Source organism: Phalacrocorax carbo, chromosome 13, assembly GCF_963921805.1.
Source record: "Phalacrocorax carbo chromosome 13, bPhaCar2.1, whole genome shotgun sequence".
Taxonomy (NCBI): domain Eukaryota; kingdom Metazoa; phylum Chordata; class Aves; order Suliformes; family Phalacrocoracidae; genus Phalacrocorax; species Phalacrocorax carbo.
This window is the reverse complement of record NC_087525.1, coordinates 9,000,923-9,022,087: the sequence shown is the minus strand read 5'-3', so window position 1 is coordinate 9,022,087 and position 21,165 is coordinate 9,000,923. Positions and strand designations below refer to the sequence as shown.

Here is a 21,165-nt window from a genome sequence, read left to right as displayed (position 1 = left end):
AGGAGGATGCTGTTTTTGTCATACTCTACTAACCTATTCAGGCAGTTCATACAAAGAATTAAGAGACAAAGAAGAAACACGTTTAGCCTTATTCAGCTGTAACAGCTCAGGGAAACACTGTGTGGAAATGAAGAGGGGGGGAAAAAAGAGGGGGCATGTCTCTATTCAGAATTTGATTTTGCCATTTAGCTATTTGAGCTTTTATTGGTAGAGAACAATATGAAGTAATAATTCTGCTGGCTGAGAGTTCTGACTCCTGAACAGATGAGGAGATGCATTATGTGAATGCTTCCATAATTGCACACTGAAGTTTAGGGCAAGCAACTTGGCTTTGGTCAATACTATGTTGTGTCAAGGCTTAAAGAATTATACCTAGACGCATCATGCATATGGGCCCTTCCCACCTCTCATCTGACAGTTAAAGTGAACTGAGAAGTAAATAAACCTCAGACATCATCATTATTGTTTCTGATGGCAAAACGTAAAGGAAGCAACTCAAAATCAAGTTGTTTGTACTTGTCTCAAGAAACTAGAGATAAAAAAAGCTTCATAATATATGCAGCTTGGGTGTAGTTTTTTAACACTAAAACTGTGGTATCAGCAAACAATATAGCCACCAAATGTAAAGTTCTGAATTCTCCAGTAAATCAACAGCATCTGCTGTCTTTTCAGTCTATTTTTATCTGTTTGATCTCCTATAAATTTCTCCCTTTGTTCTTAAGATAGAATAGTAAATGAGGAAAATTTTGAAGATGTTTTTCTGCAGTTATAAAGCTGAAATGCCTTCAAAAAGTTGCCATTAAAAGATGCGGTTCAGACCTAGAATGTCTGTTGGAGTGCTTCTTGTCCTTGCTGTTGAAATCGCAAATGCTGGGTAACGTCTCAGGTAGACCCCTCGGCACTGAGATCCAACCTGCCATTCAGCTTGAGAGTTAACAAATTCTACAGGGAATATCAAACAATTTGTGAGGATAGCAACCTAAAACTATGCAATAAAATGCTCATAGGATTATGACCTAGCTGGCTTTCCTCTCCCCCTTGGCAGATTTCCTGTGATATATGTCTTGAAGTACACTGAAACTATATAGCTCAAAGTGTATATACCTCACAACATCGTGGATGGCTGTTTTCCCTTTATCTCTATCCGTCGCCTGCTGCAGCCACCACCCTCTCACACAGGGCCTGTGCCTTCCTTCGGAGTCTCACAACATCCAGAAATACGATGGGTGAAGAGTGACCTGCTTTTTCTGCTTGTGCCTGATCAGAGGAAGCACTAAGCCCTTTCAGCTGCATCTCTCTGTCTACAGCGTCACATGAAAATTTAAAAAACTTTGAGTTACACTGTGCTGAGCAATAAGCCACCTACATTTCCCATCTGAAATGAGATCAGCTCCCCTCTGACACATGACGTTATCCATCACAGTTCACCAGGGTAGTCAGAATCACTCTGTACTATTACAAATCAGCAACACAAATAGTTAGGAAGTCAGAAGAAAATAGGGAAAAACTTAAAATTGACAGAGTAGAAACACAGTACATCTTGTCGTTTTATTTTAATGCATTTAGAAAATGAAGAATTCCCTCTGGTTCCTGGTGTGATGTACTGTCCTATGGGATTGCCTCTTTCTCCCATCAGACAGTCTGAGTTTACAAGCATAAGGATGCTAATAACAAACAAGAAAAGTAAATGTTTGCACCTTGCACTTAGCTTTAAAAAAAGCACACAAAAAACAGAGCAAACCTGTCCTAGTCATGTGCTGTATTGTTTTAAATGCTGATCATGTCAGGACTGTGAAGACCCATTGCCAGCTTCATGGGGACTTGATATTTCTCCTCACTACCAACGAGAGAGCTTACCTCTCTCCGAGCTCTCCTCCCAGCCCCTCAGTGGAGAGTAGCTTTAATCACAAAATTCTCATTTTTTTATCTTTGATTAAAAAAACCCAATGCCAGTTTCTTACCAAAACGTTCAGATTAATTTTGGCATTTAGTAAGATTGTCCTTCTCAGTTCTCAAGTGAGAGCAGACTCTGGGAAGAGCTTAATACTGACAAAGAACGTGTGAATTAAACAGAAGCTGAAAATAGCTAGCCTGCTAAAGCAGAAATTTCCTGTACAGACTGGAAAATCCCTCCATCATTAGGGGTTCTTAAGGAAAAAGCATGATGTTGGTTCGTGCGTGTCGTATACTGGAATTGTCATCAACCACACTGCGTGGATATTACCACCATTACCAGTTCCTGAAGGTATGGTAAGATTGTCATATGCAACTGCACAGCTACATCAACATGTTGTATATGAAAACACTCAATATTCTTTCCTTCTGTGTGTTTCAGGTGCAATTCAGAACTGGAGCTACAACACAGCAGGACTCCTGCAGAGAAAACTCTTCTATTTGAGTAGTAGTTATGGGGTTCACTGAGACTTGTATAGGACTTCCAGGAATTAAAGAAATTATAGGTACAAACACAAACATACAATCAGATGCTTTCCAGGAAACCTTATAACAGTGCATAATTTTTCAGCTTTTTTCTGCTCTACTTAATAAGTTTTCTATTGTGCTAATTTAGTTCCCGAATGCTTATATACTTATCTTTCTTCAGGCTTGAGATGTATAAAATGAATCCTGGAAGAAAAGAAGGAAGAGTATAGCAAGGAGCTGTTATGGCAAACTACCACTAGGGAAATAAAAAGATGTTTTCCTCTTATGTTACTGTCACTTACATATTGCCTGCTCTTTTTGATGGGCTAATCGTGTTCTGTTCCTCAGCCTCAGGGTCATCATTAATGCATGTTGTCCTCACACCACACTCTCAAAATTACCAAATCCTTTCTCAACCTTCCAGTAAGCAAACTTTCTGCAGGCAAAGCCCACTCCCAGTGGAGCTGGGTCTCCTCTTGAATAAGGACTGCTGTGTGTTAGGAAGGCTGTTCACAGGGTAGAACAGGGTAGTTTTATGGGACAGTGACTACCTCTTGTTTGCTTTGGCAAGAAAGATATGGGCAGAGGTCACCTTCACAGAGGATTCCCTTGCTACCTGAATCTTCTAACTTGCTCAAATACGGAGTGGATGTGGGTCACAGAGGGTTCTTTCAGCTGTTGCTCTGAATGCTGCAGAGAACAATTTCTTCCTTTCTAACCACTGAGCTCCTCAGAGCCGGGTGGAGCTTCAGAGGCATTTCCTCACATGGGTAGACAGATCTTTACACTGGAAGATAATCTCAGACAGAAGAATGGCATCTGAAGAATCTCTGGAGACTCTGTGAACCCCCGAAAGATAACTTTTCAGTAACTATAATTTCCAGAAAATACAGTTTATTTGAAGCACCTTCCCCACCTCCCTGATCTGCGCTGCAGCCTTGGAGAAACACTGATTTGCACAGGGCAGCCTGGGCACACATCTCCATCGCAGCTGGCTGGGAACTGCAGCAGACAAAATCGCCTGCCCTCCCTGCAACTGCTCCTGGGGGTGCCCGAGCAAGGCCTGAAGGGGAAAGGGCAGGCACTCTACAGGGCTCTGATTTATAGCAAAAGAGCTTTCTTGCTCAGGATACCACAGATATAATCAGACTGCTAAGGAAACTGGTTTCTCGTTCCTTCCAACAGATGTTTCTTGCTTTAGCATGTGTCTGGATACACCTCTCCCAGTCCTAGATATCAGTGCAAGGCAGTCTAGAGCAAATTTGAAGGGATCAGTAGAGATGAAGAAATGCGTCTGTGACCTGTCCTTTTCCTCCAACACCCCACCCACCCTCAGGCTGAAGATGACCTGGTTCTGGTAAAGAAAGTCAAGCTGATGGCACGAAGCCCCTGCAACAGTGTCCAGCTCCAGAGGCAGCAGCTGGGACAGGAGCACAACAGTTTTCACTATGCATATGGTCACTGTGTTCCAACAACAGATCTGAATTGAAAGCCTGGAACAGGAGAGCCCCTTTGGTGGATTTCACGTCTCCATACTAATCACTAGGTTGGTAGTTCCAGAAGATGGGAAGTAGATATCAAAATTATTAAAACTCCAGGTTAACACACCAGGTACAGTTTGATTCAAAGGTACAACTGGCTGATGAACAATATTTTTCTTAAAATAACAGCAATTACTTTTTCCTGTTGAAAAATTTTATAAAATAGATTGACTTAAAGGTCTTTGGCCTTCTTTCAGTTTGTAACTGTGATTTATACACACCTTTCCAACATCATTGCCAGATAAGAGAATGGTGTCTGGAATTGTTGCAGTCCTTCGAAGCCCAGGTAGCAACTGCTCTTACACGTTAATCTGGCTAAGAAAGGAGACTGACTTCACCCTCAGTTACCCTTTATTCTCTTCGTCTACTTCTTTAGCCCATATATGATTGCCTCCCAGTTAAGCAAGAGGGAAATATGATGATGCAATGAATAGATTTCTTTAGCTGTGAAGGGTTTCAAAGACGCATAGCCACACATATGAAAATGTACTACAGAAAAAGGATGATGAATAGACATAAAATGCCTGTGCTTCTACAATGCATACCCTGTCAGTAATTGTGACAGGTTTATTGCTGAGTTTGAGCCCAAGTCAACCAATTTTGGATGACTATTTTTCCTTCATTACAAAATGGCAAACATCCAACCCAATAAGGAGATCCTGTTTCACTTGGACTGAGGTTATGAAGGTTCTTGGAGCTGCCTCCTTGTAAATAGGTAGAATCGGGGCATCACAAGCTGACTGACTGATATGATCTCCATCCATCCCACAGGGAACTTTCCATGTCGTGCCATCTTCCCTGCACTTGCAGCAAGGCTAGAGAAAGCACGGACCCAGAAGTGCTAATGCAGTTTAATGGAAGAGCTGACATGAGATCAGCCGCTGGGCTGGAAGAGTGCAAACCAAAAGCAGGTACACTGCCAACCCCCCAGCCTCTGCGGTCAGCAGGTACACAGGCTGGCAGGCACTGTACCACCTGTAAGAGCTCCTGGAGCTATGCCTATTTTTCTTAGCTGCAGTGAAAGAAGGGAACAAGGGAGTATACGACAGCTGAGAGGCAGGCAGGTGTATAGCGGCGGGGGTGAGGGGAGCAGCTGCTACTGCATATCACTGGGGACATCATTTACTTACAGTACAGCACCACTGCTCACCTCCTGCCTGCACACCGATAGCCATCATCAAGCTCGTGTCTTTCCCTGCCTTCATTGCTGGAACCTCTTTCTCCCCTTGGGCCTCTCAAACACGCTGAAAACAGAGCAGCTGAAAAGATCTCCTTTGTCACAGGTCTGCCCTCCTTTTTCTTACATCCTTTCACCAGCTCCTCTTTTTGCCACACTTGCCCTCGTCCTTAAGGCTCAGAGCTCTGCCTTCACCCTACACGTCCATTCACATTTTCTCCACCCTTCCCCACCTTCACTACACCGATGGTGGGAGCTGGCTATTTATCCTGCCCTCCACACATTTGTCTTCGTGTTGCCCCCTCCATACAAGCATCTTCTGTTACCATATTCCTCTAGCTCTTGTTCAAATCTTTCCTCAGAACTGACACTTGACTAAATAGTTTAAACATAAATCGAGAGCAGACAAGTAGTGTTGATTCATATTTATTTATCAAGAACAAAAGAAAAATGGTTGGGGGTTCACAAAAGCACAAAGTGCCTTTGACACCCCCATCCTACAGTTTGCCCTTTGTACTTCTGAAAGCTACAGTACATACACACAGTATGATTTTAGCTGGGTTACAGCCCTTCCATATCTTTGCTCTGTTGCTTTTCTGAGATTGTCAACAATTCAAATAAGGGCCCTTCCTCCAGAGGGGAGACAGCATATTGTGACTACTGTTTACAGAAATTAAAACAAGAGGCAATGAGGTGGCAGTGAGCAGGCTGTACCTGTGGGTCATTTTTAGTACCTGTTCTAGTAGCACCTCTACCTGTTTTGCATTTGGGTAATCGAGGATCAAGCAAGGGCTCTGCTACTTGGTGCCGATAATTGTACTTAAATCTCAGTTTATACTGGTGCTCTGTTTGGCTACAAATTCACTGCTCTACCAGAATCTAACTCATCTTTCTGTGAAGTGCTTTCATTACCCACAGTCTGATAAGCACTAAAGAACAAAATTCAACTCCATATCACTGTTATTTATGCTACGATTCCTTCTGTCACAGTTACTTTATCTAGATTTGCAACCACCATACAGTAGAGAAGTGCTCTGCGGATGCCCCCACCCAGCTGTCGCAAGCACAAGCAAGCCGCTCAGTGCTCTGAGTCACAGCATCAGCCCACTGCTCTTTCGGGCTGATGTCATTGCATCTGCACTTTCCCAGCTATCGGAGCGGCCTGCCTCTCTCTGATGATGGCAACCAATGGAGGGAGAACCTGCAAGTTCCAGATCTTGAAGAGGAGGGGAGGATGGCCTTATTACCTTGGATGTGCTCTCCATCGGTGTCCCTAATCCAGAATAGAGCTGCTGAAGCCTAAGTTTTAACAATAAAACAAGCATAGGCAGATGGTATTTAGTGGTACTGGTACTAAATGCTGGTAATTGCTATTGTGGTAGCATTGCTAATCCCTAACCTTGTTTCTGAGCAGGAAAGAGTCATCACAGAGTGTCCTGAGTTGGAAGGGACCCGCAAGGATCATTGAGTCCAACTCCTGTCCCTGCACAGGACAGCCCAAAATTGTCTGAAGGTGTTGTCCAAATGCTTCTTTAATATTGTCACACTTGGCGCCATGACTGCCTCCCTGGGGAGCCTGTTCCAGTGCTACACCACCCTCTGGGGGAAGAGTTGACCCAAGACCCCATTCGTCGTCCTTGCTCCAGGGATTAGAGCCTATCAAATACTGAATGCCAAAGCTTATGACCATTTGAAATGCCTGAATGCTCTAATTTGGTCAGTTTAAGGACTTGGGGATAAGAGGTCAATGTCATTAGTGAAAGCAAAGCACACAGAAGCTTCCCAGAAACCTTTAACCCCCAAATCTACCTCTTAGCTTGTGAACTTCACGTGGATCTAACCTGGGACCCCTCTCTCGCCAATAACATGAAATACAGTTAGTGATTAATGTGATTTGGAAAACATCATTTGTGGGGGATATATGAGAGTTGGTCCTTACCTTTGATACTCAGCAACCAGCTTGACCCAATATCTGCTAGTACTCTTCTCACCAGCATTAGTAGCTGCTGAATCATGTCTTATATCAGCGTCTTTTAGCTTTGGGGATTTATCTTCAATAATAAATCACCGAATGATGCTATGTTAAATGAATAGTGACCAGCACCAACACTTCTCACCTGTACTCCTACTTACAGTTTAAGGAAACATTCTGAGTCTGGCTTTGTTTGAAATTTCTATTCCCACTTTCTCACACCCTCCACCAACTCCCCTGATGATTCAAAGACAATCCCTAAAAAACAACTGTTCAGGGTTTTTTTGGTGTTGGTTTGTGGGGGGTTTTTGTGTGGGGTTTTTTTTTTTTTGGGGGGGGGGGGCGGGGGGGGGCGCTGTGTTTAAAAGTGAGAAGTCCTATAAGTGAAATACTACTTTCTAGGCTAAACAAACACAATATCATTTTATTATTTCCATGGGTTTGCAATGCTTATCATAAACACTTTGCTGCATGTAAATATTTTCCTTAACTACAGAAGCATTCAAGTTTTCAGACACACAAACTATCTAAAGTAAACGAAAATGCTACAATTTGCTTTTTGCTAGGTGGCAAATGCCCTAAGCAGTAGTACAGTACTTTTGCCCTTGTAAAAGTAATAAACACAACACACGATCAAAATCTTAAAAAATGAGCTGCTGAATTATCCATGCCACAAAATTCCCCTCGTAAATATCGTCTTGAATACACCTTATGTTTTTTTACTCTTTCTACTTTAATTGAAAGGTTGCCCCAGAATCTAATTACTTATAGTTAACATTATTAAATATTATTAATTAAATAATATTCACTATTATTACTTCATTTCTAAATTTCTTTAAAATCTAAATTTCTTGACAACTTTTATTCATGCCAGTTTATACCTGTTTACTCTTACATCAGCATTTGCCTTCAGTCTGAATGCCTCTTGCTCCCTTGAGTTTCTCTCCCTATTGTCCTTGGGACCACTACCACGTCTCCTCCCTGGCTTTGTTTTGGTAAGGTTTGGTAAGCCAAATTCTTGCACAGCCTGAGTTTGGTTTGTTTTGGTGGGTTTGTGGTTTTTTTGTTGTTTGTTTGGTGGGGTTTTGGGGTTGTGATTTTTTTTATTTGTTTGTTTCTTTGGTTGGTTTGTTGGGGAGTTGTTTTTGTCTATATCAGAAATACCTTGGAATAATCTGAAATCATATTTGCTTTGGGGGACTCTGGTTTTGTTTTGGTGGTTGTTTTTTTTTTTTTAAAACCATATGACACACCTTCCAGTGAACAACTAACAGTGACAGGTCCTCCTCCTTCTTGGTTGGTAGATTTTTTGAGAAACAAACAGGAGAAGTATGTGTATTCTTTAGCCAAGGGTTTGGGCTGTTTTCCACGGAGAGTTTCAACATGTTTCCATGTTCTGTTGCACTCTTTCTGCACTAACAACCATTCCTGGCTGTGTGTCAGCAGAAATCCCGTAGGCATCCTCTTAATCGTACAGCCCATGCCATTACTGCAGAAACTAATGAGCAAACAAATCTTTAAGAACTTCAGTAGGAAGTTCTAGCTCCAGCATTTCCAATACTAACATATTTTGAATGTTAGCCTTTTTTCTATTTATCTGTCTGTCCCTAATCACTCTCCCTGCTTTTCCCTTCTTACAGCCTTGCATACTCCCATGGCACCTACTCAGCTTTCTGCCCACATCCTCTCTACCCTACCATTCTCTAGCCCTCCATCCTGGCTCATTAAATTGTGTTACCTCTGCATTTGCCTGCCTTTTGTCTCTGGTCTCATGCCTGACACAATCTCTTTCCTTGCCCTTCATATCACTGTATCCCTGCCTGTCCATATACATTTCTTTATTTTCCTGCTCTTCCAACTACATGTAACTTCCCTCGGTCATTTTCTGTCCTTTACGCTTCTCCTGCGTACACTTTGTTGTTCCCACGTCCTCCCTACCCTGACCACACTCCTCCACTCTAACATTCCTCTTTGGTCTTCTGAGAGACCCGGCCCTTGGCCTGGGCGGTGAGACGAGGCCCTGCTGGCCCCGGGCTCACAGAGCAGTCCAGCTGCCGGTGGGAGGACGGACCCGCTCCCCCAGCAAGGCGGCGCAGCCGAAGGCACCAGTCAGCTGCTCCCCACCCAGTCCAGAGCAAAACAAGGGGACACTGGAAAGCCCGTAACATTTCCCTCCTGGCTCCTGACCCGTTTTCATGCATGTGAGGAACTACTCTGACACTCCCTGGGCTGTGTCGTGACTTTGGTGCACAACTTACTGGGTCAGGAGGGTTAATTCCCCCACTGCTGTGGCTTCTGCCGTACAGGTCCCGTTATCAACTCCCCTCCATTTCTGTAACTCATTTCATTTTCTACCTTTCCAGTTTCTCAGATCTCCTTCACGTATCATCTGGCTCTCACGTATGCAGTGAAGGCACAGCTGCTTTATTCAGCGGAACACCTGCACTTCGCGTTCACCAGGAACAACGGCATATTGAGGACAATTCAACAGGGGCAGCATTCCTGCCATATGTTAAAGCTACAGGCAGAAGCATTCACCCTACTGAATTCCCAGCCTACCTTTTTGCAACATGAACTCTGGAAATAGCAGCTCTTTCTGATTAAAACGGAAGTTTCCAAAGGTGAGGACTAGAGCTCAGATTCAGCTCAGCAGCCCCGGGAAACCCCCTCTAACACCACAGGGTAACAGAACCTGGCGGTCAGGCCAGGCCCCTTGGCTGGCAAGAGCAATGTACCTTTCCACACCTTTGTGGGAAATCTGTTTCACAGTGATGATTAAGCAAACTAAGCATAACTAAGATTTCACACTTACCCTTGCAGTGAAGTCCACAGCAGCACCCCGATTTAACAGCAATGTAGCTACGTTGATATTTCCATAGTGAGCAGCTATGTGGAGGGGAGTGAACCCACTCTGGAAAAACAAAACATAACAAAACCAACAGATACTTATTTTTTTGTATCACATTGGTACTCCAAAATTTGTATCACATCACTGACAAAAGCTAGTAATAAGCGTCTGCTGCAAGTCACCATTCCAATTCTGTACTACTTTTCACTCACTGACGTTTATTTATAGACTCTCAGTGAGTCTAAATAAAAATCATATTGCTATGCAGGAGGGAAAAAAATTAACATAAATATTCTAGAAGACCAGAAGTAGGATAAAAATTTCAGTTATTCCAGATAAACAACAGCAAAACATTTGTGTATTAAAGCAGTGATCTGTCTTTTATAAGAAATGAATTTCTAACTACAAATATCTAGTTGTATTATGTCAGTCTTGCAAGCTAAATCTCTTAGAGATTCTTTGCAGAAGTTCATATACAAGTCATTTAATGATACTTGCTGTTTTTTATAAATTCAAAGTAGATGCAAATGAAAACAACATCAAAGACAATTTTAAATTATTAATATGGATTTTTTTTTCCAAGGGTTAGTACCATAAAGATCAGTCTCCCACTGTGGGCAATCACACTGGGTTATGTTCAGACACCATGAGTTACCACTCTAATTAGAAGATGCCTTACTGATAAAATTACTTCAGCAACTTATTTTCATATTTAAGTAGTTTTACTTCCTTTTAAAAGAATGCTAAAACATGCAGCAATTCCATCAGTCCTGCAAAGTATGAAACCTTATGGGAACTAGATGCATTTCTAAGTTGTTAGCAAGCCATGCTAGCTTCCACTGCCTTGCTCTGGGAATTTTGCAGTATAAAACCACTCTCAGATCATTCTATTTGCTGACACCATCAAGGTAAGTGTCATGCAGAAGCCTAAAATCAGACCTGGATGCACAACATGACAGGGTTGTCTGCAGCTCTTAACACATCTGACAAACATATGTTCCATGAGAATCCCTGAAAACTCCATCTTACATAATAAGGCTCTTTTATGACAGCAGTTAGGTCTCAAGAATGCTTACTCTTACTTTTAAACCCTAGTTTCAGCTGCAGAAAGCCCTGGTATCTAAACTACAGTCTCCTCTAGCACATGCTACTTCATTTCATCTAAAGCAGGTATCTATCCTATAAAAGGCGATGCAAAAAGGAGGAGGAAGAAATGATGCAGCAGCACTAAGTCATGGAGGAGTGATGATGCATATATATATTTATATATACCTCTGTTGTTCTATTCACCATCATCTAGGTTAACACATTTGGAAGCAAAGAGGGGGAAAAAATGAACGGTTAGTTCACCACCGGTGATATGGATGCAAGAAGCTTCATGATTGCTACGTGGCATGGCAGCTCAGATGACAGCACAATCGGCACACAAGGAAGCTTGACTGAATGGAAGCTGAATGATCGAGTATTTTGAATGTTAATTGTTACATGTTTAACCAAGTTCTTAAAGTAGCAATTGCACAAACAACTAATCAAATGACTTAATTGTACAATACCTAGAGAACACCACTGCAGGAGTGGCTTTCATTCCCAAGAGAATAATTCTAATAATATTCTGCTTATTATTTTCCATTTGCAAAGTTTGTAGAGGAGAAATTAACCCTGATTTAAACAAAAAGGGAACGGGGGAGAAAGAGGCAAAGAAAGCAAATGGAACGTTATTCTTAACCACACACTCTAGGAGAAAGTTATGTGTAACTCTGCAGCGAAGTACCTCACACTAAGGGAGATCATCGCTGGATGTAACACGTGTGACAGCAGTCAACAGCATCAAACCTTTTTCCTTTTCACCACTGACCTTTGACTCCACATCAGCATTGTGGTCGTTCTGCAGGAGCAGAGCCGCTGCCTTCGTATCATCCTTGCGGGCAGCGATGTGAAGGGCAGGCAGACGGACTTTTCCCTTCGTATCATTTTCAAGCAGCAGTGAAACCACCTGGTCGTGACCTTGCTGCAAAGCTACTGCCAAAGGCGTGAAACCATCCTGCAACATACAATGGGGACCCTCAACACACGTTCCAAGCTTTCCAGGGCACAGAAAGGGGAAGGGAAGCGATCTCAGCGTAAGAGTACCAGCTCGAGTTCAAACGTAAAATGTTACGTGGTGCAAATTAAAAGTACCCTGCAATGACACTGAAATTGGAGTCAAGTGTTGGTGAACTAGGTCCCAAAAGCTCAAAACCCTTCCTGGCACTCCAGACAAACATAAAATTTTAAGACACAAGCAAACAAAAATGACTGAGACTTGAGAAAAAAAAGTGAGAAATTACTCACAAATTAACAGTTACATAAATACGTGTATAAAAAGGTGTATAATTACATAAAAAGGTATAAAAAGCTGAAATACTAAAATTACAATTGTTAATGATGTCTCCATAGCATATTATACCCATTCCCCCCACAGCTACAGGTTATAATCTACACTTTAAGGAGAAAAGAAAAACCACAAACAAAAGAAACCCAACCCAACACTTCAACTCTATCCCCGATGTATGGTTATGTGTGGATTTAAAATCTAATATTTGAATAGGTATATCACATTCTCACAATAAACTAATTCTTTTACTACAGCTTCCATTTATGAAAATTTAAATAGATGTGACAGACAATCCTCTTACAAACAAATTATTTCCTTTCAGACTAGCAAATAGCCAAAGTAGTGCAGAATAAGAAACCTGAAAATAGAAGATTTTTCTTTAACGGGTTTTAAAGTGGATTCCTCAAACACATGAAAAGTACCATCTGAGAGGTTTTTATAATCGTATTTTTATGGATTCTTAGAAAACTAAAGAATGAAAGAGTTTTCATTTAGATTCTGCTCCTTCCCAAACATTTAGGTGGCATTCCAACCCAGGAGCGCATTCAGCTTTGCCCAAGATAATACCCATAAATCACAAATGCAAATTACTCTACTTGGGGTTTACTTATTACTTTTGACTCTCGATCAATATATCCAAAGCTTATATTACAAAACTTCATTACAATTTAGTAGGTAAACACCTTCTTTCACTTTTCAACTGCTTCTGTTATGGTGAAACTGTATAAACGTGAAATAAAAGTGCAGCGATGACACCCAGAACATAGATTTTCACACTATGTCAAAAGTGAAGAGTTCAAGCGTTAACTTTTTAACTTTTGGAACCAAAAGTAATGTTTTCAAAAAGGAATTTCCCCTTACGGCTTACCAAACAAAAACCGCCTCAATTTAGGAAGAGAAACAGGAGGAGCTCTGAAAAAGAGCATTTTTTCAACATTTGGGGTGGGGGGTGAAGGGGAAGAAAAACCACTGAAATTCCTTGGGTCTTAACAAGGTTTCTTTTCTTCATGATTTTTTTAAACTCGCTGAACCACAGCCTTCTCCTTTGCCTCACTGTCCTCCAGCAGCAGGGCAGAGCTCTGGGCTGTGGTCCCAGGCCGCGAGCGGTTCCTGGGGCAAAACAACCGCGCAGGCTCAGACTGCGGGCAGAGAGCAGCACAGGGTGTGAAAAATGCTCTGCGGCTCTGAAGGCCAAAAAAGCTCGGTGAGCATCCCCACAAGAGGGCTCTGGCAATATAGCTATGCTGTACCTGCAGAAATGGAGGCTCCTGCCTGAAGAAACCTTGAGTGCGACAGCTCGCGGCTTAGTGTCCTGGAGACATTCGCTTTCTGGTCTATTTATACAGCTGAAAGCAGCGGCACAGTCAGCCGCTTCTCAAAGAAAAGTGGTTTCGCTACCTACCGTGTCTTTTCTCATTGGGCTTTCTCTTCTGCTAAAAATGCTGGTAACAATGATATAAAAAAATATCCCAGGAACACATGTTCTCCTTTCCTTCAGGAAAAGAGAGCGGACAAATGGGAGGGAGCACTTCATTTCAAGGCCAGAACAGCTGCCATCCCCTAAACCCCCAGCTTCCCAACTCTGATGGGAGTTGCCCACCCTTTCAGCATGTGCAGAGATCACTGTACCGCAGCCAAGCAAACTGCAACCAAGAATATGAGCACCGACAAGTACGCACTTCCACCGCATGCCCTCTGAAGGTGCCTACCCACAAAAAGCAACTGCAAGGAAGTGTCGTGATGTCAGTACTATAATTAGCAACTGCACTTTAAAACATAAGGCAAAGCCCACTCCAGAACAAACAAAACAAAACCCCAAAAAACTAGAAACAATTTAAGTAAACAGTTGACACTATTTTTTCACTTAAATTAAAACACCTTTTTAAGAGTTTTATTTTTAATGAATATTTAGCTAAGCAGCAATCATTTAATAACAAAGGCTTTTGCACTTACAAAGATAAAGACAAATTCGATTTATATGAAAACTTGGGCCAAGAGAAAATAAAAAAGGCTCCCATAAGCAACTATCACAAACAAGTAAGGCAATAAATGCAACACTGTTTTTAGTCTGGTATCTTCAAAGGAATTCTCCATGGATAAAATTAGACTGCACCTTATCATCAAGCTGAGTTGGAGAAAACCTCAACCTAAACTGACATACAATGCCCAAGGGAAAAACAATACCAAATAAAAAGAACCAAGTACCCACACACAATTTTAACAATTTCTGTTGTCAGAAAATCATAGAGTGGCAAGAATATTTTCAGAAGCCTGACATTGTACATCTCTGGGGGTCCCGTGAATTGTTTGTTTCCAAGTTTTTACAAAGAAATAGAAATCAGTGTTCTGAAAACTACAATTTTTCAAATAATTTTCCAGATTTAAAATATTTCATTTTGGTATTTCTTGGCTTTTTAAATTGCTTTAAGCATTTCCAGAAAGCAGTTTCTGATACACACCTCTAGTTATAACTAATTTTTAGTGATTTTGAAAACATAGTTTTGATCCATTAGTGGTTCATTTTTTACAGTGCTGACTTCAGAACAGAAGGAAAAGATTCCATACATACTTCATTATACAGTGATACTATAAGGTACAGTGATGCAGTAAAGTAATTTTGCATTTCCTATTTTGCAAAGATTAGGACTTTTTCAAGTAAGCATTATTTGCAGCCTTGGGATTAAAGCAGTCTTGGAATTAAGACAATTCATCAGATTAAAACATATCTCAATGCAGTACATTCAAAACTATTAATATGTCTGCTATTCTTTTTCCTTCCAGGTTGCCTTATTTGAGTTAGAATTACTTTTTAAAGCATGGAATTAAAAGTGTTCTTCTAGAAAGATCACAGAACACCTTTGACGATGGGCCCTGCATCTTTCTTTCAGCTTCAAATTATCACTGCAAGACCAGATGAGATAACTGGGTGCTACAGAGAGGGTATCAACACTGCAAAAGGTGCAGCTCAGAAAATACTCTAAGCACTAAGTAACCTTGGGTTTTCCCTGATATCCCAGGGCTGGCTCCAAAGCGTGGGTAAACACCTATTCTCGCTTTATGGTTGCCCTCCGCATTACTCAGTATTTTTAATGAAAGCACAGAGAACCTTTATATTATGCACACAGCTTCCCTTTTTGAGCACTTCACCTGAAAGATTAGCAGTTATGACTAAGAACACATCTATTTTTAGAACTGTTTCTAGCTAAAGTCATTTTTTATTTCAGAAATGGCAAGAGATGGTTCAAATTGCTGAAAAGCCAATAACTCAGTAATCATTAGCACACTTCGTGGAGAGAACTTTTTATTGATTTTTAATTTTGTATTTAAAAGGACTGGTTTGATATAAGCTGGCAAGAATCACTGCTGAAGCACATTTTATTTTGTTCATAAAGTGTGAAATTCAAACTTTTACCTCTGTGGCAAGGCTTTGACTGGCACCATTGTCAAGAAGAAACTTAACAACCTCCAGGTGGTTTTCTTGTGCTGCCATATACAGTGGAGTGAAACCATTCTGAAATAGCAAAACAAGAGTGTTAATGCTCCACAAACATTTCATACATAGCACAGATCTGCCAAACTTGGGTAGGCGAGGAGGAAACCCCATAAACTGCGTGCTCACACACCAGTTAATGGCACGATCTCCCCCGATTCAAATGAAGATAGGAGAAGGGTAATATTATCTAAAAGGACACAGTGGAATCTTTCAGCTGAGCAGATACAATTCCCACAGCTAAGCGAGAATACTTGCTTTTACATCTGTTGTGAAGCCAAACTAAAAACCAATCTGGACAGACCACTCGGTAGAGATGAGTTATGATTCCTGACAAATGCAGCCACAGCAATGGAAACACAAAATGGGACAGGAAATATAATACAAGTCTGCAGCAAAGCAAGGGCGATGGCACTTCAGAATACTTTCCATTTTTTTCTCTTCTTTCCATTAGTTTTGACCTCTCTTTCACTTGCGCCAAATACTTATGCCTTCTGTCTCCTCAAAGAGCTGCCTTCTGAGCATAGCCTGCATGTGGACACTGCGCTACTTCATATTTCAGGCACCAGGAGATCTCCGGATCGCTGGTTCTCAGTTGTTTGAGATGGGTTATTCACTGTTTCCAATCACATTAGAGCATTTCTCAAATTATGCTTGAGCACATGATTTCAATCAATGCAATATAAGTCTTAGAAGCTTCAGCACTTAACTCGTTCTTTGGCTAGTGCTTTCGTCTTACAGGCAATGCTTTTGTCTTTGCCTTTATGGTATTCAAGTCACAGCATTTCAGGAATTGAATTTTTGGGTACTAATTAAGAAAATACATTTTTCCCTATTGTTCTATGCATTTCTGAAATTCACAGCTTTGACGTCACTCACAAAACCAAAACAGCAAAAGGAAGTGATGAAACCTGTCTTGGGTTCAAGATACCTCTAAAGGAATTTATAGAAGTTGCTGATTTGCACCTGAAATTGCTTGGCTTTCATATAGTACTGCACGCCCCTCAGTCCAAAGGATCGTGAACTAGCGGTAAATATATTTTATAGCAATAACTTAAAACATCCGTCTACTACTGACTGAGCAATTTGATACTGCTGAAGCAACCAAAGCAGCATCAGCAATAAGAACAGCAATCCCTTTCTCCTCTGATCTATCATGATATATCTTTTTATCTATCATACTCCAGCATTACTTTTTGTCAGACATATCACTGCTAGATTTCGCCTGATCCCTTCCCTTAAGGTACCAGCATGGGTGGTGATGCCATTAAACGTTTTGGCCAGGAGGTCATGGAGGTTTCAGTGGGCTGTTAGGGCCCCATCTCTCTTCCCACTACCTTCCAGATCTCACACCACAGGGATTTCTGTGAACCTCTGACTTCTCTTAAGTAAACTTCACATAGAATGGGCTGCAATGGGGGCAGCAGCTTCCCTCTTCACCTGCTCCCTGCTCAGGTCCCCCAGACCTCTTGCTCTATCACAGATCACTTCTGGTGATTACTCCAGAGCGCGGGGGGGACAAGGAAGAAAGCAAATACAAAATAAAATAGGAGGTAAGGGCTAGTTGAAAATAACAGGTAAAACAAAAGAGAGATTTCATCTGGCTTAAATAACAGAAAAGTTAAGGAAGCGCTTCCATACGCCCGGGTTTGGCTGAGAGTATCAGCACGCTCACACCTGCAGTGTGGCCAGGGCAGGCATTTCGACAGGGTGGAAGGTGCAGGGGGAGCAGCTCAGCAATTTGGCTAAAACAGTTACAAAGGACACTGACCTAGATTTTGCAGGAAACCAACAGAGCCAAACAGAAATGAGCTGAGTTTGGCCACATATTTGCATCAAAGAAAAAAGATTAACATTCTGGGCTCTGGGGAGATGAAGTGAAACCGTAGCCTAAGACCTATAGCAGTGAATTTCAGCTGAGTTATAGTAGCCACGGCAAAAAAACCTGAGAGACATCTGACTGTCGCAGCAACGGAGCAGAGTTGCATGGCACATGTCCAACACCGAGCACGCAGGAGAGCGCAGGTGACCCGAGGCAGAGCATGCAGGCTTCTCTGGCAGCAGAGACAAACAGGAGGCCAGAAGAAGGGACAGTTGGAGGGGAAATGGCATGAACTGGATGTTTGATCCAAGAGGAACTTTACTATCAACAAGACACTAAGCAGCTGTGAAACCACATGTTTACAAGGCTTCCACAGGCTGCAAGGTCTGTTGTTCGAGTATTTTGATAATTTGGTCTCTATTCAGGAAAGACTCACTACAAGCATAAAGCAGGCGCTGAAGTCCCACCGGAGCCAAAGCCTGAAGTTAGCAATGTGTGAATGCACTCTCCAGAACCAAGGCCTAACGGTTTAGTTACCATACAGCTAGAATTCTGCTTCGTGAAAAACAAGGCAGGCAGAAAACATTTGCTAAGGTATCTAATATGTCACATTACGGGTTATTATTATAGTGAACAGCAGAGTCTGGCATTTTTCCCTATCATTTCATGGCATACTCAATATCTATTTACTAACTTGGCTGGAAACAAAGATTTTTTTTTTTTTTCAGTTTCAAACATTTGCATTTAGAAAGGAAGCAGGAAACACTTTATAATTATTAGTTTCAGAAAATAATTAATAGGCAAAAATTCTCAGAACCAAGTATTATTAGCATTTGGAGGCAGAGCAGAACCTTTTCTTATACGTTAAATTATTGTAGGGTAGTCAACATCTTTCCCCCCACCCCCCATATTTTGCTTTTTCTTCTCTCTTTAAAAAGGAGCTGAAATCGCCAGAGAGCCACAAGCCTAAGGAAAGAATTTGGTCTTCAACAGCAATAAAACACCCTTAGAAGAGGTAAAAAATTCAGACTCAGTAAAAAGCTACTTTTTTTTTTTAGACAGGAAGATTTGGTTAAAGGCGGCCTTGCATTCCTAACGCTGGCACTGTCAGCAGGGTAGAGCTGTTACCTTCAAGGGAAGAGGAGATAAAGCCAAACTCACAGAAAACAGGGTCAGCATAAAAAAGAGAAACAAAACAAAAAAGTCTTTGGGTGGTTTCTGTGTGGGTATGCCAAATTCAGCAGAACTTTATTCTAAGCTTTAAGAAGGCTCAAGCGATGCTCAGTACCACAGACAAAGCTGGTCCAGGGGCAGTTTGGCAACAGGGAGCTCCAGGGACCTGCCCAAAAGGCTTGGGCTATATCACTGCCAGGTCTTGGTGTGCAACGGCCGACATACACATGCGTGCTGTTGATGTCTTTGCTTAGACACAAGGGGCTGGGGTAGGCGATGATAAATCTTTAATTCTCACATGTTAGCAAAGTAAGGGCAACATGGCAAAACCTTAGGGCATATGGACAATGCAGTTATATAAGATGTTTACAATCTCAGATTATTTTTAGTTTCAGGGCTGAATGCACAAGTGCTCAAACACAAGCAGAAAAGATCCTTTCAAAGTCGTCTTAATTTCTTTAACAGGAAAACCACTAGAAAGGTTTCTGTTTTGTTTTACTTTTTCACAGTTATAGAACATTTTACTTAAAACTACTTTTTGTTGTTGTTGTTCTCTTTAAATTCAAATTATATTGTGCCTGGAACCAAATATTGCTGCATCAATCTAATACAAAAGAGTAAGGAAGGAGAACCAAGTAGCCTATTTTCTTTGTCCAGGTGCAGGAAACATGAAATATAGGTCACAGATAAATAACATTCTTGAAATCGATTCTACTAAATGTTTTGGTCATATTACTTGAGAGAGCATTTTTAAAAAATAATGTTTCTTTAAAATGTACATTATTTAAATTTCCCTTTTAAACAAACATTTTCTATCATGCCCATATCTTTATAATACAGCAGAATGACAATACTGGGCCAGGTGAGAAGACCATCTCTTAATCTGATCCCCTTTCTCTGACACTGCCTGAGCAGGGAGAACAGGACTGGGGCAGGCACGCAGGGACACCTCTTGTAGCACAGGCACCCAGCTTTCGACAGTCTGCGGTGTATGCAGTTTCTCAGCCAGAGTTTTCTTCTATTTAATTTTGCTACTTTGCTTTTAACACCAGCACCGTTTTCCCTTATTTCAAAATTTCTATAATTGACCTAAATATTCATTCAAAGGGCTTAACCAAACTGAAAAGCTATGCATATGCTCGCAGTACCTCCTTGTACAAGGAAAGGGGATGAGCTCGATTAAGGTGAGACATTGAATTATGTGAAGCAGCATCCCTTTCATTTGAACAAGTTCTCTCCCACTCTCCTGTTCTATCAGTATTTCGTCCGACTCCGTAACAATTAGAAGCTCACAGGACTCTGGAGGGCAGATGTAAGGCTGAAGGGTAAATGCTTTCTGTGCTGCCTGTTACACAACCACTTCCAGTGTCCTGCCAGCACCCCTGGATGTGACTCCACTTTCTTCATCTCCAGGGGTGTGCGACTTCTGGACAACTTAAAACAGAGATATTATTTCTATGCTTTCTCTGATGGTGAATGAGGTGGGCAACTTGGAGTTAATCCCAGCTGATGGTTGACATCCCGCGTGGGAAGAGACCTGAACACAACCTGGGATTTCACTGCACTGTCATGCCTAAGGGCGAAGACAAGACTTGATATGTCCAGGATGCTTTTTGGCACGCTCCGACCACCTGATGAGGGGTAGAGCTGGAAACATTTGAAGTTTTAATTGTATGTTGAGTTACAAGGCGGGAATGAATCCAGCACTACACTCACTAAAATGCCTGCTTCGGTAATAAAATGGTAACTGTGTGTTTAAACTTTGTCCATGCACCTGCTACCTACATGTGTGGAACCGCCAAAAAGAACGGGTTTTTTGTGTTAGCAGGATTACATTCATCTTACTGACTCCATCAAACCCTGTTTCCAAGAGTCAGCGTTAATACAATGGGATCTACCAAACATACTAATATTATAGCTTATAAGGGCAGAACTATTTTAACGTCAGCAAAGTTTTTGATAGTACCAAATGGAGAAATATGACTTTACCTGAGACTGTGCATTGACATTGGCCCGATTTGTAACCAACACTTTGACTACTTCTGCTTGTCCAGCAAGGGATGCTATGTGCAATGCTGTGTTTCCTTTCTGAAATGAGAGACAGGGATATTTGAAAGGAGTACAAAGCTTGAGGTTAAATACATGATGATACTACCAAGAACATGTTCCACTTTAAAATACAGTATTTATGGCAATAAAATACTCTTACTGAATACTTCTAATGGGTAAGTTATTCTAGAAGACACGGACAGAAACGAAGACAGGAATCTACAATTTGTTCAATAAATCTCATCCCTAGTAGCCTGTGACATTTAGTATAATCTGAAAAGTTTCTGTTAAACAATTA

General features: G+C 41.4%; 1 protein-coding gene across 2 annotated transcripts in view; it reads right to left on the bottom strand.

Annotated features, from left to right (window-relative positions):
- ANK3 (ankyrin 3) overlaps positions 1-21,165 on the bottom strand; it is a 375,046-nt gene that overhangs the window by 127,634 nt on the left and 226,247 nt on the right. For both annotated transcript variants that reach the window (XM_064464766.1, XM_064464771.1), the window contains 4 exons: positions 20,808-20,906; positions 15,746-15,844; positions 11,815-12,000; positions 9,924-10,022 (listed from right to left, as the gene is read on the bottom strand). In XM_064464766.1, coding sequence (XP_064320836.1) covers positions 9,924-10,022; positions 11,815-12,000; positions 15,746-15,844; positions 20,808-20,906 — 483 coding nt within the window. The remainder of the gene's footprint in view (positions 1-9,923; positions 10,023-11,814; positions 12,001-15,745; positions 15,845-20,807; positions 20,907-21,165) is intronic.